General features: G+C 57.9%; 2 protein-coding genes across 2 annotated transcripts in view; one reads left to right on the forward strand and one right to left on the reverse strand.

The window, feature by feature from the left end:
* NBEAL2 (neurobeachin like 2) overlaps nt 1-13,950 on the reverse strand; it is a 29,155-nt gene extending 15,205 nt beyond the window's left edge. Inside the window, 11 exon segments of the mRNA XM_057498471.1 lie at nt 358-441; nt 1,865-1,945; nt 2,451-2,557; nt 2,709-2,991; nt 3,091-3,176; nt 4,865-4,947; nt 5,093-5,214; nt 5,314-5,395; nt 5,496-5,624; nt 5,707-5,795; nt 13,751-13,950. Of these exon segments, the coding sequence (XP_057354454.1) occupies nt 358-441; nt 1,865-1,945; nt 2,451-2,557; nt 2,709-2,991; nt 3,091-3,176; nt 4,865-4,947; nt 5,093-5,214; nt 5,314-5,395; nt 5,496-5,624; nt 5,707-5,795; nt 13,751-13,801 (1,197 nt within the window). The 5' untranslated portion in view covers nt 13,802-13,950.
* Nucleotides 13,951-15,787: 1,837 nt separating this feature from the next.
* CCDC12 (coiled-coil domain containing 12) overlaps nt 15,788-17,442 on the forward strand; it is a 65,713-nt gene continuing 64,058 nt past the window's right edge. The window contains exon 1 of the mRNA XM_036877242.2: nt 15,788-15,949. Within this exon, the coding sequence (XP_036733137.1) occupies nt 15,854-15,949 (96 nt within the window). The 5' untranslated portion in view covers nt 15,788-15,853. The remainder of the gene's footprint in view (nt 15,950-17,442) is intronic.

Below are 17,442 nucleotides of genomic sequence, written 5' to 3' on the forward strand. Positions count from 1 at the left end.
TGGGCCTAGGGCAAATTCACACCCCAGAGAAACCCTGGAGGAGGCATCATCTTTCAGGGCTCCCTCGCATGGATCTGCTTCTGGGTCACAGTACTAGTAGGGGCAGGGGCTACACAGGGATGTGGGTGGTACAGGTCCACCTTAGAAGGCTGCAGGTGATGATCAGCCATCCCTGAGCCAGTATCCAGCTCCCAGGACTGACTGGTCACCATGCCCACCCAGTGGACAAACTGTACCCCAGAGGGCAGGATGGTCACCTCCCCAGCTCATCTGCTTTAACAGCTACCAACCAGGGTAGTTCTGCGCACGTGGTCAACATAACTCCCACCCTGTGCAGCCGAGCAGCCATGTCGTCACCTTGGCTGAGGGGGAGCCACTCATGATGCAGGTCAGCACTCTGACTACGTGGACTGCAATGGCATCTGTGTCCTGATCCAGTACCTTGGGGTGGGGAGGGGCAGTCAGGAGAGGCAGGCACCGGGGTGTCGCAGCTGGCAGCACCCTGCAGTAAAGGGGGTGTAGGTCCAGAGGCAGGGGCTCCAAGGCAGGTAGTTGAGCTGGCTGGGGGCCCTGGCAACATGGCAACCCTGTCTGGACACCAGGCCCTTGGACACCTTGCCCAAACTGCTGTGACACTCACCCTGACCCTAGGGTCCTCACAGAGCAGCTTGCAAGACCCATTTTTGACAGAGGCCAGATAAAAAAAACCAAGGCCAGGAAGGCCCTCACTAGGACAAAGTAACAGTGGACCCTCTTGCCATACCTCTCTCTGTTCCCCACTGTTTGGTGGGCTTATGGGCCTCAGTCCAACCCATCCCCACCCAAGCTAGACACACATGTACAAGCAGGCCAACGAGCATCCCATCACCCATGATTGACCAGGGGTCAGAGAATTCAGGGACAATCAATCAGGGGATGTTAGAACCAGAAGAACCTTTGAGACCTTTGAGTCCTCCCCTTTCCCTTGCCCCCTAGATCCAGGTAGGGACACTGAGGCTCACCCTGGCTGAATCTGACACTAGAGGCACTCTGCTTGCTTGCCCCAGGCCACCCTGAAGGACTGAGGGTTCAGAAGGGCTTGTCAGCAGGTGTTAGGCCTTGTTTTGGCTCCATGGGGCCCCTGATCCCATCTCTGCCTGACTCCCCAAGTGACTTCAGACAGGCTTCTTCCCCTCTCTAGGCCTCAGTTTTGTCATCTGTGAAAACCAGGGCTTTCCCCTGCCTCACCTGCCTTGTAGATGAAGGGACATGCAGGCTCTCAGAAAATAGCCAAGGGCAACAGACACATGGGGCTGCCCCATGAAGACAAAGCCAGGGGTGAAGGTGGAGGTGTCTCCGGAGGTGGGGATCAGGTGCTGAGCCACTAGATGGTTTCCCATGTGGAGCCCCTGACACTCTGTAGCCTCCTACAGCTCCCACCCAAGGTGAAGCAGGGAGCCCATGAGTGGATGAGGGGATTGGGGGCCTCCCAGTGACCTGCTTGGGCAGATGCAAGGATCCATAGGAAGAACTGGCCCTATGTGGGGGACCTCCTCCTCTGTGAGTTACTACAGCCAAATCTCTGAACATCTGAAACGGGGGTAGGTGGTTGAGTTTCGAAGGTTCCTTCCAGCCTGGCACAGCCAAACCCCAGCTCCCAATACTAATGCTAGGCAGGGCATGGGTCACTCCCATTCCATTCCCTAGAATAGGGATTTGGAAGGCAAGTGAGACAGCAAGGAGGGCCCAGCCCCATCACTAAGCCACATCAGGCCTTACATGTATCTGCTCACACCCCTGCCAGTGTAGGAAGGGATCAAAGAGGAGCCCCAGGGGTTGGTGCCTAGGGAGAGAGGGTCTGAGCTGGTCAGCCCCAAAGTGGTACCTTCTGGACATCGGGCTCGGTCAGTAACCGGGTAGCCAGGTCACTGTCCCCCTCAGGGGGCGCCCAGGCCTGCAGGTATAGCTGTGGGGAAGGGGGTCAGGGCACAAGGTGGAGGAGGCAAAGGAGAGACAAGAGGAGGAAGACAGGGAGAGGCGGGGTTAGAGCAGGACCTGGGCAGCTGCCAGGGCTCTGCCCCAGAAAGGACGTCCTGAGGCCTGGGCTGAGTGTCCTGCCAGGCACCAGGGAAGAGGTGGGGAGCTGAGCCTCCTGTGCCCCACTCAGGGCTCAGAGCAGGGGGAGGATGAGCGGGCAGGAGTGGGCACTGCATGCAGAACAGCTGGGCCCTCCTCCTGCCTGTGGTCTTAGGACTGGGGAAAGGGGAAAAAAGAGGCAGAGCACCTCCCTTCCTCCCAAAACACCTCCCTCCTGTGGGTTACAGAGCCTCCCAAGCCCCCAGCCATCCCACCTGCCACACACCCCCTGCCTGGTCTAGCCCAAGTTTGCTCAACAGCAGTTGGGCATGCATACATGGTACCCCCAGGATCTGAGTTCCAGGCCTTCCACCCACAGCCTGGGCCCTGCCCACCTTGCTGTTCTGGATGAGGCGAGTAAGGTGTTCAAAGCAATTGTTGCTAAGGAAGGTGGCCTGCAGCGCTGGCCGGTCCTCACATGCCAGCATCAAGGGGATGGCATCTGTGGAGGGGCCAGGGGTGAGCCCGATCCCCTCCCAGCAGCACCTCCAGTCAGCCTTGAAACTTCTTCCCCACGCAGCCCAGTTCAGCCTTTCCAGCACTTGGGCCTTCCCCAGCTAGCACTCCTTCCCCAGGAGGGAGCCCATACCCACCTAGCATGCTGACCCATAGGGTGACCAGGGCCTTCTCAGGGCCTGGACTCGGCCCAGCTGGCCAGTCGGCATTAAGAACGCAGAAGTAGCCCTCGAGCAGGGCTCGGAGTTCAGGCCCGCGGGAGGGTGTGCGGCTGGTGTGCAGGACATGGACTGCACCCACCAGTGCCTCCAGTGCCAGCGGCAGTAGGCGGGGGTCCTGGGCTGGCCCACAGCCCCAGCCCCGGACCACATCCAACAGGCCCTGAACAGAGCCAGGACTCACAGCCATCTGCCCGTTCTCCTGCAGGTGTGGGCAGAGAGGGGCAATGGGCAAGGGGTTCACCCGACAGAGAGACCATGAGACAGCTGCCCTCCAGCCCAAAGGCTCCTCCCATCTTACCTTCCCTCCTGCAAGGACAGCACCAAAGAGGTGGATGAGACGCAACAGCAACTTGGGGGGCAAGCGATTTGCATCCTGCAGGCTCTCTGGATAGGGTGGGGTGGGCAGGGCAGGCCAATGTCACCAAGCTTGCAGGGCTGTGGATCCAGAGACTACACAGAAGTGGGTGCCCTAGAGTAGGGTGGGGAGCTGGCCAAGGAACAGGCAGGCCAAGGAACCAGGTCCTCCCCTCCCGATCTGAGGGAAGGACCTGGTTCTATACCAGGTCAGAAATGTCATGGCTCTATTCTGGGGGTCTGAGGAAGACACAGCTTTCCTTTGGGGGAGTTTGAAGGGGACATGGCCCTGCCCTGAGAATCTAGGCAGTTCCCCAGATCTTTAATCCCCAAATCAGAGACCAATCCCCCCACCCACTTCCCTATGGCAACCTAGGGCTTGGTTTCTCAGATACAAATTTCCTGGTCTTTCTGGTCTGTGAAGGTTAGAGCATCCCATAACCTGCTCTGGGGCCTTCGCTGTATCTGTCATTCAGATGCCCCCCAGCCCCACCCATTCCCCCACTGGGACTTCTAGGGTCTTTCACAGCCTCCTCTGTGGGAGGCCCACCTGGCCCTGCTCCAGCAAAGCTGGACAGGATGCCAGGCCATACATAGACTGAAACCCAGAGAGCAGAAAGGATCAGTCCTGGGTCACATGAGTGGGGGTGGTGAAGGCAAGACCAGGGCTGGTTTGATTCACATGGGGTGGGGTGGAAGGTCTTCCGAGGGGCAGGGGTCTAAACGTGAGGCCTGAGGATGCAGTTGGTGTGTGAAGGGAGAGAAAGCAGCGTGACAAAGACCCGGAGGCAGGATAACTAGCTGCATTCCAGGAATGAGAGGACAGGACCAGGGCTGGGGTGCAGAGAGGAAGTGGGACTGGAAAAGAAGAAGGCCGCAGGGAAGAGCGGGATTTGATCCTGAGGGCGTCAGGCCGCCATTGAGGGATTTACAGCAGGGGGAACAAAATCCAATCTGTTTTGAAAAGAGTACTCAAGCTATGGGAGAATGGAGGCAGGGAGCTACCCACAGGTGTCTCCCCTCTTGGAGCTGTTGCCCCCACTCCAGACCCAGGCCTGCAGCTGCACGGGGCATCTCAGACACATTGAGACACCTTCCATCCCAACAGGTCAAGGTCACTGCCTCCCTAAGCCCAGCCTGCCCCTGTCCAGGCAGCATCCTGCCCTGAGCCCATTAAAAGTCCTGGCCAGTCTCCCTCCAACGAGAGGAGCGGGGGCATGGGGGCGGGAGAAGAGGGTCCCCAGGAAGAACGGGTGGCCAGAAATGTCCTGGGAGTCGGCTCCTCCTAAGGGAGCAGGAAGTGAACACACCTAGACGCCTAGTTTAGACATTGTCTTGAGGAAGGATGGAGACTGGGTAGAGGCTACAGGTACGAAGAAATAAGACCAGGGAGTTTTAAGATGGCGCAGATCAGAGTGGAGGGTACGTGGTTGGAGACCCAGAGCCGGAGGGAAGGCGAGGAGGAATTTACCCGCTGTACCCTATGCGAGGCCTCCACTCCAGCCCAGAAATGGCTCGTTTCGCCCAGACATGCCCTTCCTCTCCTCTCTGTCCCTATTATCCCACGGGCCTTTGGAGGCCCCTTAGATTCCTGTGGTCCCCCCAGCCCCGTGTACAGCCACTGTGAAGTGGGTCCGGCCCTGCATATGGGAAGGGGAACCGCAAGAAGGGGCTGGGGTTTCGGGGCGGGGCCAGGCGGGGCAGGGGCAGCGCCTGACCTCGGAAGAAGTCGCTGAATTCACAGGGCAAAGCTGCCGGAGGGAACTTGTACTGGCTCTTCTCTCTGGAGCTGATGACTTCCCTGGGGGGCGGGGGGGCGGCAGGGGCTGGGGTGAGGCCAGGCACTTCACCCTCCGCGGTCATCCTTCCCTCGCCAGCCTGCACAAGGCCACCCCCAGCCTCTCCCCAACCTCCTCTTGGTCCTCAGCTGGTAGGCTGGCTCTCACCCACTGTGCTGGCGCCGCCATGTCTGGTAGGGGTCAAAGAGACCCTCACAGAGGAGCAGGGCATGCAGGGCCACATTCTCCAGCTGGGGCCCACGGCCCTCCTGGTTGGGGGGGCCTTTCAGCTGTAGGCGTGGGGAGAGGGTGGAAAGGGGTTAGTTGGGCCATAGCTACTGCCTGCCACCACCACCACCACCACTGTCCCAGGGTAGAGCCCACCGCACCTCAGCTGCCAACCGGGTCAGCAGTGCCAGCACCCGGGGCACCAGCACCTGGCCCCAGCCAGCCTCAACATTCTCCAGGTTCCTGGGGAGTGGATGATGGGAGAGGTTACAGTAATATGCTAGCCTCCCTCTGTCCGTAGTTCCACGCTCCATTCCCCCTGGAGAGGACCACAGAGACCCACCTGCAGAGAACAGTGAAGAGCTTGAGCAGCAGCAGGGCTTGCTCCAGGTCCTGCCGATCCAGCTGCTCGGCCAGCACACGCAGCACATCCAGTGGGAGCAGCGGCACCTCCGCACCTGCCTCCTCCAGCCTATAGAAAGGGCATCACGAGAGCACGGAGGAACCCTGGTCTCCCTGCCCTGTCCCTGCCCTCCTTGTAGCTCCAGCCTCACCTGCGTGGTTCCAGAGAGGACAGTGAGATGCTCTTCTCGAAGGCACCCACAAAGGCCTTCAGCCACTGCTGCAGGTAGCCCAGGTCCTTCTGCAGGCAAAGGAGTTTGGGGAAACATGGAGGTGGGGGGTGCCGTGCACAGGGGAGGGACAGGGGAATACAGGCAGCAGTGGAGAGTGAATGGAAGTGGCCACCGGTGGACAGGGATTGGAGGCAGAGCAGTGAGGGTGGAGAGAGTGAGGGATGGGTGGGGGAGGTGGAAGAAAGGAAGTCGGAAGGTCAGCATCAGAGGATTGCTGTGCTATTCACAACACTCCCAGGTCCTCCCTCTGCTTTTCTCAGCCTCCCAATCTCCGCTCCCACCTCTCTAATACTTGGGGACTGACACAGGCAGGGGAGGGGCTTAAGTGTACACACTGCTGGGGTGTGGCTGTGACCCACACTGGTGCTGGAGCTGAAGCAAGCCGCCCTGGATCCAAACCCTTGGGCTGATCTCCTGCCTGCCACTTTCTCCCAGGCAAGCAGCCACCACCTTCAAGAAACCCTCCTTGACTGTGGATCCCAGGATGCACATGCACCACCAGCCAGGCCCATGCATACACACATCCTTCACATGGAAAGGCAGAATGCCCTGCCTCGCCCTGGGAACCTCCGCCCACCCTGGCTGGTTACCTGGACCCCAGGCCCCAGAGCTGGTTCCATGGGCAAGAGGGGCAGCAGAGTCTGGGCACCTCTGGGGAAACACTGGTGTGAACGGGAAGCGTCCCCTCCCACCCCAACCGGGGCAGGAAGCGCAGAGTCACGGTGGGGGAGGGGGGCCGCTTCCTCCCGGCAGACCGCAGGGATGTGGGGGGCCCAGGGCACCCAGGGCCCAACAACAGAAGCTGAGAGGGAACTGGCCCTGTAATGGGGGTGAGGCCTGGAGCACACAGGGGCGGGGTCACACTGCTCTGGGTGGGGCCTATGGACCAGATACTAGTTTTACAGCCATGAAGTATGGGCCTGCAGTCAAGGCAGGCCTATCTGGGGACAGGTTCTGATCCTTGCTGCTATAGTGTCCTTTGTTCAGGGTTCCGAGGGCTCAGGGCCCAGGGGACAGTGTGGAAAACTCATCCATACCTTTGCCCTGCCCCCATCCTGTGTCCTGCAAACACCTGGTCCCTGGGGTCCCTGGTCCATGGACGCAGCCAACTAACTCCTAGCCTAGCTCCAATCTGCCCTAACCACTAAGCCTCTCCTAGCACATGAAGTGGGTGGTGGCCTGGACCTGAGCTCCTCCTCCCATCTAGCTCTCTGTCCCTCCATGCTGGCCCATCTGCAGCTCCCACACTAACCAGTTGAGCCCAGAGGGCACCTTTCTTTCCCAGGGGTAGAGAGGTAGGGCAGGGGACTAGACTGGAGAAGGATGAAGGGGCAAGAGACACATCACAGGCAACATGCCCCATGCCATGGCCTCCAGAACTACCTTTAGATGGATGGCTCATATTTGCTGCCTGTGGGCCCCAGACCACAGGGCTAGGATTGAATGGGTATCATAGGAGGGGGCCAAGCCCACAAGACACCTAGGTAGAGCAGCCCTCCCTACTGTGGTTGGGCACCTTGCTTATGCTTTTTGTCACAGATCTGAGGCCTAGGCAGCTCCGAGAGGGGCTGGACCACCATGGCGCAGGCCTGTACCACTGTTACTTGTTGGTCTGAAAGTCAATTTGGTGACCTCTCCACCCGCTGCTTGTGGCAGCCTCCCTTATCACCTGCCTCTGTCCACACCTCTCTTCTCCACCAACCAGCAAGGACACCAAAATGCCAGACCCTGAAACACCAGAGTAGGCCAGGGCTCTTAAGTCTGTTTCTTCTGAACTCTTCCACTGCAGATGGGGAAATAAGGGTACTCCAGAAGGGATGCTTCGTGTACTCCCATAGCTTCAGCTCTGCGGATGCTAAAAGCCAGACCTTTGTTCTAGGTTAGGAACACTCATGGTTGCTAGCCAGCCAGCCCAAGCTGACCACGTGACCCCTAGCCCCTGCCTGAGTGACCCCGCAGATTTCTACCTTCAAAATCAACACCAGCCTCCTCTCTTCTACCCCAAAACCACAGTTGGTCAAGCCAGTCATCTCTCACCTAAAATGTAGGTCCTTTTTGCTAAGCTCCTGAAAGCCCAAATTTGACCATTTCTCCCCACCCCAACCTGAGGATAGGCTCAACTGCTGAGCCTAGCATTCCAGGTCCCTAGTCCAATCAGGGCCTGCTTCTCCAGCCCTCCCCATCTGTAATTCATATCCTCCTGTCCAGACCTCTGCCCACCCCACCCCCCACTGCCATCTGCGACTTGGGCTTTTGCTACTTGAGCAGAAACCTCCCATCCTCCTTGTGGCCATTACTTGGCTGGGCTCCCTCAGACTTGGATGGGCCCCCCAAACTCTGCACACTCCCACTCTCCATCCCTAGAACAACACCCTCTACCCTTCCAGTCCTGCAAACTTCCAGCAGATCCAGGCTGGGCTGGGTTCAGGGCTGAGGCAATCAAGGCTCTGGAGGAGGTGAAAGGGGGTTTCTAAAGCAGAGTACTAGGCCGCAGTTGCCTGTCCCACCTCTGCGGGCCCCATGGCTTGAGGCTGCAATGCTCAGGCGTACAGGAGTCCCTGCAGGCCAGGAGTCAGAGAAGGGCAAGGGCCCACAGGCATGGTGGCAGCGCTGCATGGGGAAGGGGCTGCGCTGGAGGGAGTGCCTTGGGTCTCTCAGAGACTGCCTCGGCCTCCCTCCTCCCTTTCCAGCTGCAGGTGGAACACCGGGCAGGGCCAGCCCAGTCCACACCCCAGCCTGACAGGACCAGGGTCGCGATACAGCCCTCCCGTGAAGGCAGGTCAGGAGCGGCCAGACTCCACCCCAGGGCCCTGGGGCCCATGGGTAAGTGGTGCCGGGGCTCTGGGGCAGGGCAGAAAGCGGTGGGTATGGGGGAGGTCCACGTCCCTGGAAGAAGGAGGTCTCATAGTCACCTCTGCAGGTACCCCAATTTATGCCCAACTAGCCCTGAGGGCACTCAGTGCTCGGGAGGGGTGTCCCAAGGGCTGTGAGGTCTAAACAGTCCCTGGGTGGACATGAAACTGCCACTTCCCCAGAACTCTGTAGAAACCCAGGAGGGCTAAGGAGGGCTATGGCACCGGTGGGTGAGTGGGGACACGACACGATGCTGTCTCTAGACCTGCTTGCCCTACGCCAAGCCTGTTGCCAACAATGGCTTGCCCTGTGCCTCACCTCAGGGCCCGAGAGCTTGCCTCAAAGCCTCCCAACCCCACCTCTGCTGGAGTTTAAAATGGGACAATACACAACAATTCCTTAAACAGCACCTGACCCCCGCAGGAGGTTTACCAGCACTGTCTAATCAGCCAGTCACCCAGCTGACCATGAGCTTTCAGGCAAGTCCATAGTCTCCCCTCACGTCTGAAGCCCCACACGTCCATGCCCACCTTATCTCCAGCCTCAGCACCCGATACCCACTGCTTGCCCAGCCCCAGGGCATCACTCAGTCTGCACCCCCAGGTCTGCATGTGCTCTGGCTCTGCTCTCCATGCTTCCTTTGCCTAAACACTCCTGAGGGCCAGCACCTTTCCCAAGACCCACCCTGTCTGCTGCTTCAGAGACTGGGGTTGCCAAATTGACCCAGTGGTTGAGGGCATGGGTTCTGGAGTCCAGACCTGGTTCTCACTAACGTTCATCTTTGCAGTTCAGCAGCCTCTTTAAAACCATCCCTATGCTTCACAGGTAAAGGCTCTCCGACCACACCCACCAGTCCCAGGTAAGCTGTGTGAGAGCCCTACTACAAGTCCAGGGGCTCTGCCTCGTCCAGCCCCTGGGATTTCAGAGCCACTCATCTTCTCCCCACCCACTTCCGTGAGGGACAGATGAGTCACAGACCTTGTCTCAGTGACAGAATCAAGGTCTTATGGGCCACCCCCCAGGTGGCTGTCCCAGGCAGGTGGGATGGGAGTTCTGTTGGTGGGCCCCAGGTTATAGCTAGGAGCAGAGCAGTGAAAGAGGACTGGAACTCTCTAGTGGGTGACTCCTTTTAGTCAGGGCTGCCTGGGTGGTAGTGAGCACCCCATCTCTGGGGATAGACAAACAGAAATGGGACAGGGTTGGGGGATCTGATTAGGATGACTTCTTTCAGGCCTGGGGGTGGTTTCCCCACTCAGTATCAGAGGAAGAGGGCAATGTCAAGCCACAGGTGGCTTCTGGCTACACCAGGGGCATTGGAGGTCAGACTAGGAGGACCTCAGGCCAAGGAATGAAGCAGGAAGATGGGACTTTGCCAGGGGCAGGAACAACTGAGGGTAACGGTCCAGCGTTCAGGTGACTAGGCCAGTCTCTTTCCCTTACCTGGGGAGGGGGTCTTGAACCAGGTGGGCCTTCTGATCTCCATAGCACCCCCCCAGGGCTTAACCTTCCCCTAGTCCTGTCACTATGGGTAGAAACCAAGAATTTTCTTCCAGGGTCCCTATAGTAACTGACCCTGTTTCCATGGGGACCGCACACGGCCACATCAGCTCCTCAATTGCCGTAACAACACCAGGGATTACCAGTGCCTCCCCCAACCCTGGGCTCCACACTACTCTCCTCATCACCTCAGTCCTCTTCAGTTGCCTTGGTAACACTGGTAAGGAGATGGAAACTCTGGCTGCCCCTCTGAGGTATGGAGGGGGGCCCAGCACCAAGGGGGCTATCCGCCTTCCTTTTTTCCATTTCAAGAGGTTAAACTGAGGCACAGTAAGAAATAGGACCTAAGGTCCCAAAAGGAGCAGAGGGCCTACCCAGGTTTCCATGATGTAGCCGAGTTCACGAGATGCGGTGGCGGGGAGGCAGGGAGGATTGGGCAGAGCAAGTTCTTACTCCAACTCCAGCTCTGACCTGACCTCCCGGGAACCCTGAGTCCTCGGGAACAGAACGAGAGACTTCACACTGGGCTCTCCACCTGTAACTTGAATGTTTGCCTTACTCTGACCTTGGTGACTCTGAGTACCCTCAGGGCTCCGTTTCACTGGGGGGCTGTGGAGCAATACCACTGCTCCTGCAAGGGGGCCACTTGTTTGTCTGTTATGTTGCATAACTTTAACATGCTGCCCAACTGCCAGCCTGCTGGGTGCTGGCCTCGGTCCTCTTATCCTTTCACCCCTTCCTTTACTCTCCTCCCTGGGGAAACCCTTTGGGCTGAGTCTTCTGGGTGTGCTCCCACCCATCCAACAGGCCACTCCCCTTCACTCCTGACAACCACCTCTCGCACTTCCCATGTGCTTGCCCCTGCTGTTCCTGTGCCCTCAGCCCTCAAGGTCCCAGCTCAGCCTCCTCATGACTTCCCCCGTGGGTCACTGCTCTGGGGCATATCTCCCCCATCCAGCATTTCAGCTTTATCTGAGGGGCACCTATTAAATGTGAGGCACCAGGGAAGCCGCAGGGTAGCAAGGGCGATGAGGATCAAAATGGGGATGTGTGGTCTGGAGGCACAGGAGAGGAAAGCCTCCTTGAACAGGAGGAACAGGCTCCATGAAGAGGAAACATTCCAGGGTACAGAGCCACCTGAGGCTTCCTGCCCACAGGACTAGACCTTTCTTGGGTAAAGGAACACAGGATGGAGGGTGGGCCGCAGCTCTGTTGCCAGGACCCTCCCCTAGTTTAGTCTGATGACCCTGGTATGACCCTGCTTTCGTTTCCACACTAGGGCCCTGAGAGGTGCCCAGACTGAGCTGTGCCCAGGGGCCCTAGGGCCTTCCTCCTTGGGTAGCCATCCACAGCCACTTCTTCCCCACTGAGCTGAGCAGGGCCCACAGAGGGAGTGGTGGGTAGCTCTGAACTTGGGTCCGTGAGGGGAAAGGAAGGGCAGAAAGAGGGGTGCTACCCAGGGCGGGCCTAGATCCACGACTGGGGAAACAGGTTTGCCAGCTGATGTCAGCTTTCACTGCTGAAGGGAGGGGCACAGGTGGTGGGGGAACCTTCTGGTTGGGTGGCTGGCTGGCCAAATAGGGGTCTCTTAACAACCTCTGTCAGTCCAATCCTGACCTCATCTTACCCCCTCCCCCTGGCTCACACACAATAGTCCCCTAGCAGGGCTCAAAGTGGCACAGCCCCCACCCCCAGGGAGCCCAGCACAGAGGGGTGGGGCCCAGGTTCCGGGAGTAGGAGCAGGACAAGCGGGCAGGAAGGCAGTGCAGGGAGGCTGACTGGGGCTTCCTCTCCCCAGGCGGCCTGGCGCCGCCTGGCTCCCGGGTTCACTCTCACATCCTGGATTTGTTTGTGGGCCCAGCCTGCCCCCTGCCTGTCTAGGCTCCCAGGCTATAGCCAGCCCGTGCCCCAAACCTGCCCTATGAGGTGAGGAACCGGAAGAGGGGGACTCAGCACAGGACAGTGCTGAACACCTCCTGAGGGAGCAGGCGGGTGGGTGGAAAATTTGCAGAGCTCAGCTACAAGGGGCAGCGGGAGGCAACCATGCTGGAGGAACAGTCCTGGGGGACTGTACCCAGACATGCTCTGCAAAGCAGCATGCCACCCAGCCTGAAGACCCACCACTAACATCTTTCAAACACAATGGCTGGCTCAAGGCCCACTTCACCTGGTTCACAGGTGAAGAAATTAAGGACTGAGAACTTGCCCATGGCCACAAGGACAGTCTGAGGCATGTGGGCCAGGTGCGGTTACCTTCCAAATTTTTACTCATTTGCAAGGACCAACCCTTGAAGATGGAAAAAGAGGCTGCGGGGAGGAGACCCAATAAGGCCAAGGAAGCAGGAGTCTTTCTCTGGCCTGGACCAGCCATACTGGCTATCCCTCTGCAGAGTCTAAGTCACCTCTGAGGTCAGGGCTGTGCCAAATTTGCAGATAGGGAAACAGAGGCTTAGAGGTATGAAGACCTTGCCTTGGGTCACACCAGGAGGGATTCTACTCCCAGGAGCCTGAACCTCTCACCACCTGAGCAGACTCAAGAAGCTGCGGCCCTTATGGCATGGATTACAGGTTCCTGGGGCCCCAGATGGGGCCTACAGTCCTGGGAGACAGTGGGCAGCCTCTTCACAGAGGGCCAGCTTATCTGAGCATAAACTTCCCCCTAGTGACAAGATCAGGAGCACACAACAGTCCATTGTGCCCAGGGCACACCTGAGCCAGGAGCATGAAGCCAGGCAGGTACAGGGAGGGAAGCTGGCATTAGGTGAAGGGGAGAGGGATCCCTCCCTGCTGTGGATGTAGACAGAAAAGTGGGGGTAGACAGTATTTGGGGGACACCAGGTTCTCAGCTCTGACAGGACACCTGGGTCAGAGTCACTCCCTTCACTTTCTGAGGCCACTTGAGGTAGTCTCTAAGACAGGACAGGTTGCTCAAGAGGAAAGAGCTTCCCTCCATGTCTTTCAAACATCCCTTCTAGGTCATATCCCTACCTCCACTCTTAGCATCCCAAGCAAATCCTTTCTTCTGGCTGCACCCGAGGCCCACCTCCTCCCCAGGGGTAGGGGTAGGGGACATCTTCGGGTCAGGTAAGAGCTCATCCCTGCAAGTTCACTGTAGGGGGTTGGGGTCTGAGTTGACTTAAGTCGTACCACAGTAGGGTTCCCCCCACAACCTGCTGGGACCCCCAGCCAACTCAGAACCGTGGCATGACCACCCAAAGGGGCCGCACCCACAGGAGGGGCAAGCCCAAACGCAAACTAAGCCCTCTTGCCCCTCCCGACCAGGCCGGTCTTTCGTTTATTTTCTGGGCCTCAGTTTCCCCATTTATAAAAGGGGTAAGTGTCCCCCCCTCTTGGTCCAGGCCCCTCTCCTCCGACAGGACTGAGGCTTCGTGGTCCCCACCCAAGAGGCTCTTGTTAGGAGCGTGTCTGCCAGGGTCGTCCCCAGGTAAAGTGCCGGGGGCGCACACGTGTTCGCGGAGCTCGAGCACACCAGGAGCGCGCGCACACTTACTCGACCCCTAGCATCACTGAACGCAAGCGCGGGGCGCAGGTGCAGCTGGCGCGGGGCGCGCGGACCTGGGGGTACGGAGGACGCGGGGCTGGGCGGGCTCACCTGCGCGTAGTAGAGCAGCCACAACTCGTAGAGCCGCTCCGAGGCGGCCATGGCCCGGCCCAGCTCCGGCCCTGCTGCGCGCCACCTGCCGTCGCCGCCTCCTCCTCCGCGCCGCCCGCCGGTAGCCCTCGGCCAAGCCCATGGGCGGAGGGCGTCACTCCGGGGCGGAGCGGCGCGGTACTATCGGGGGAAGTAGTACTGGTCCCCGCTGCGCTGAGCCACCCAAGTCTGCACGCCCCTCCTCCTTCCCGGCCAGCCGCAGCCGGGCTTCCTGCGCTGAGCTGCCTCCACCGCCGCCCCGCCTCTCCCAGGACCGTGCAAAGGGCGTGGAGCCCGGCGGGAGGAGGAGCCTGAGGTCAAGGCAGTCAGGAGTGCTCCCCGCATCCTTCCCCTCAGCAGTCTGCGCCACCACCAGTGCCACGGGAACGGCCAATCTGAGCCTCCCAGACCGGGGTCGAGGTCAGGTATTCCAGACTTGCCCCGGGTCTCAATCCGCCCAGATACAGCCCGCCTGGCTGGAATTACCTGCATTCGCGCAAAGGACAGGCTAGCGGAGTGGGGAAAAGGGGCTGTGGGTTGCGTGCAAATAGCCGGGGTCCTTCAACAAGCAATGGTGACAACCATGACAAACACTTGTAGCGCCAACCACGTGGCAGGTGCTCTCCCAGAGCTTTATGAAGAGACCGAAGTGCCACTGTTTTTGCTCTTACTGTTTATGGAGCAAGATGGGAATCAGAGAGCAGCAAACAAGCCTGAAGTATCTCTGCGGGAGCAGTGCCCCCACCTGTCTGGCATATTCTTAGGAAATTTAGGCAATCCTCAAGGGTCCCCTCCTCCAGGAAGCCTTCCTGGATGCTCTGGTGCACGCAGTCTGCACCCCAGGACCCAGCACTTGCTTCACATTTTTTCTTTTTAACTTCAAGAAATTAAAAGCGAGACGGTACCTCATGCCCCCTTCCATCCTACCTCTGAGCTGACATTTTCTGAGCACCTGCTACCTGTGGACCAGGTACTACCTGCAAACCAGGGCTTCCTAGGGCACCCCACCCAATGTGGGGGAGAGGCTACTGAAAGGCCCAGGTGAGGTCAAGGGGGTCATGTTGAGAGGCTGGACAGAGGTCTGTGGCACAGAAGCCACTGAAGGGAGCTGGGAAGGCAGGCCCCAGTCAAGGAACAGCTTTGCTCACAGACAAGTCATGGTGTGCCTGGGACTAAGGAGGTATGGCTTCGACTCCGCAGGTGAGAGGGGGTGTGGCTTTGGGGACACACAAAGCTATTAGATCTGTACTTCAGCCTAAGTGGTCTTTCAGTTGTCAGAGCATGTTGATTAATGCAGGAAAGAAGACACCGGCCACTTGTCTGGGTGGCAGTGCATCTCGTGGTCATTTGCTGCAGTTGAGGTGAAACCAACTCTCATCCTAGTTCTCACGAACAAAGCTTAGAGGGTTCCTTGGGGCCCACTGGGCCAGGTTGGGGTTTGCTCTTTTCCGGGTCAGATAGCCTTACCCTGGGTACTTTGCATCACCTGATCATCCATGAGCCCCGAGGCAAATGGCCATCCAGGCAAGCCCTGCTCCGCACAGACTTTAAGCTGAGAGTGGAGAGAGAGTGGCCTAGGGGCCCATGGACAAGTGCATCCAAGGAGTAACTGATAGTTGGAGAGGAAAAGACAGGCTGACCTCGGAGTGGAGAGTCAGGGAAGGTTTCTTGAAAACATATGAGCCTTGAAGAATCAGGACAAGTGGACAAGAATGGGTCAGCACATTTCAATTGGCCAGCATGGATTGAGCTGTGGTTGGCACTTAGGCAAAACCAGGGCGATCGACGCGCTCTATCTTCCTTCACTCAGGTCTGACTTCACTGGCTGCTTTCTCACTGATGGGCGTTGGACGAATCGAGCCTTAGAGCCTTTTCGTTTGACTGCCTTCCGAGGGCTAGCAGTTGTGGGGTAGAAGGAGAGCGGGCCCTGCTATAGCAACTCGGCATTGATTGGCTTTCAGGACTTCCTGTTCTCCCATTCTCGTCCCTGGATTGGCGGTGAGAGGTTCATCTACTCCTTGGACCAGCGCGCTGCCGGACGAGAGGAGGAGGAGGGTGGGTAAGATGGCGGCTACTGCAGCCGGTGTGGGCCGGCTAGAGGAAGAGGCGTTGCGGCGAAAAGAACGACTGAAAGCCTTGCGAGAGAAAACCGGGCGCAAGGTGAGGAATGCGAAGGAAGTGCCGTGGCTGAGAAAGCCAGCGTTCGCACCCGGAACAGGGAACGACCGGGCAGGGAACTACGAGGAAAAAGCAGCTGCGAGGACGCGCATGCGCGCGCGGCTAGCGCATGTGCGATAGGTCGGTGCCCGCCTACGAAATCTGTTGCTAACCTGCGCAGTCCTCGAGAGCTCTGGAGCCGGCGTTGCGCATGCGCGGGGCAGGTGGGCGTGGTCCGCGAGCCACAGGCCCTTTGGCGTGGGTGTGTGGTGTTTACCGTGTGAGTTTCCAGGGCCGCTTCTAGTTTCAGATGCCCGCCGATTTAGGCACGATTTGTTCGCGCCTGAGCGCCTTGAATCTTCCGTTTTTCCCGTGACTTAGTTGGCCTTCCAGCCATGGTGAATTCCATGTCTGGCAGACCTTCCCCTGTCCGCCGGCGCTCCTTGGGCAGGGCAGTACAGGACTGTGCTCTGGGCTCCCAGCTGGAATCACTGAGTGCAAAAACCCCGCATTTCTAGGTCAGGGTGGAACTCGGAAAGAGCAGAGCGCTTATTCTGTTCCAAGATGTTTCTCTGGGGATGGATCTCCTACTCCTATTAGTTGCCAAATTTGGAAGTGTTTTTCTTGCTCTTGTTTGACACCAAAGTGGTCTAATTCCATTTCTGCTTGTTCATCTCTCTGAGTAATCGAGAGGAAGGAGAACTCTGAAGTTCACTGCCTGTGTGCAAACCCTAGCCCTGTAGCTTGGGACTGTGGAACTTGGGACATTGCTTTATCTTCATGTCTTCTGTGGAGGATAACCACCTCTATATATTCATTATCACTGGGTGACTTTAAGATCAGAACACGATAATCTGTGTGAAAGGGACCTAGAGACTACAGAGGGTAGGGGTGATTGGTTCTGCTATTACTGGGTGGGTGAAAACTGTCCTCAACTCCGTGAAATGCAAAGGACAGTAAATATCTAGACCTGCCAGGGATAGGGGGAAAACAGGGACTCCACTTGGTAACTTTAGAAAGTCAACCTTGTGGGTCTGGCCTGTTTCCTTTCTGCATGATGGCCTTCTGGTGTCCTGTGGGAAAGAGAGAAGAAGTAATAGAGAGTGAAAAGTAGCCAGATTGGCTTCTGATTTTGTTGGCAATTTACGGCCTCACTTGGGAAGCTCAAGCCCAGCCTTTCCAACAATGGCTTGTCAGCCCGTGCTGTTGGCTTGGATTTGGGGCCCAAATTACTGGGACTGGGTTTGAGGTCAATAAAGAGGACAAAATAACATCCTCAGAGCCCTTTGTCATGGGAAGGATGCCCCAGGCCATCGGAAAACTATCCTTTAAAGAGGCATTCTCTCAAGGAGCTGATAATATGGCCTGATTATTTTTTTAATCACTTTTTTTTATTGTGATAGGATATATGTAATATAAAAGTTACTGTTTTAAGTGTACAATTCATTGGCATTAAGTGCATTCACAATGTTATGTAATTATATCACTATTTCCAC

Source organism: Manis pentadactyla, chromosome 1 (genome assembly GCF_030020395.1).
Source record: "Manis pentadactyla isolate mManPen7 chromosome 1, mManPen7.hap1, whole genome shotgun sequence".
Taxonomy (NCBI): Eukaryota; Metazoa; Chordata; class Mammalia; order Pholidota; family Manidae; genus Manis; species Manis pentadactyla.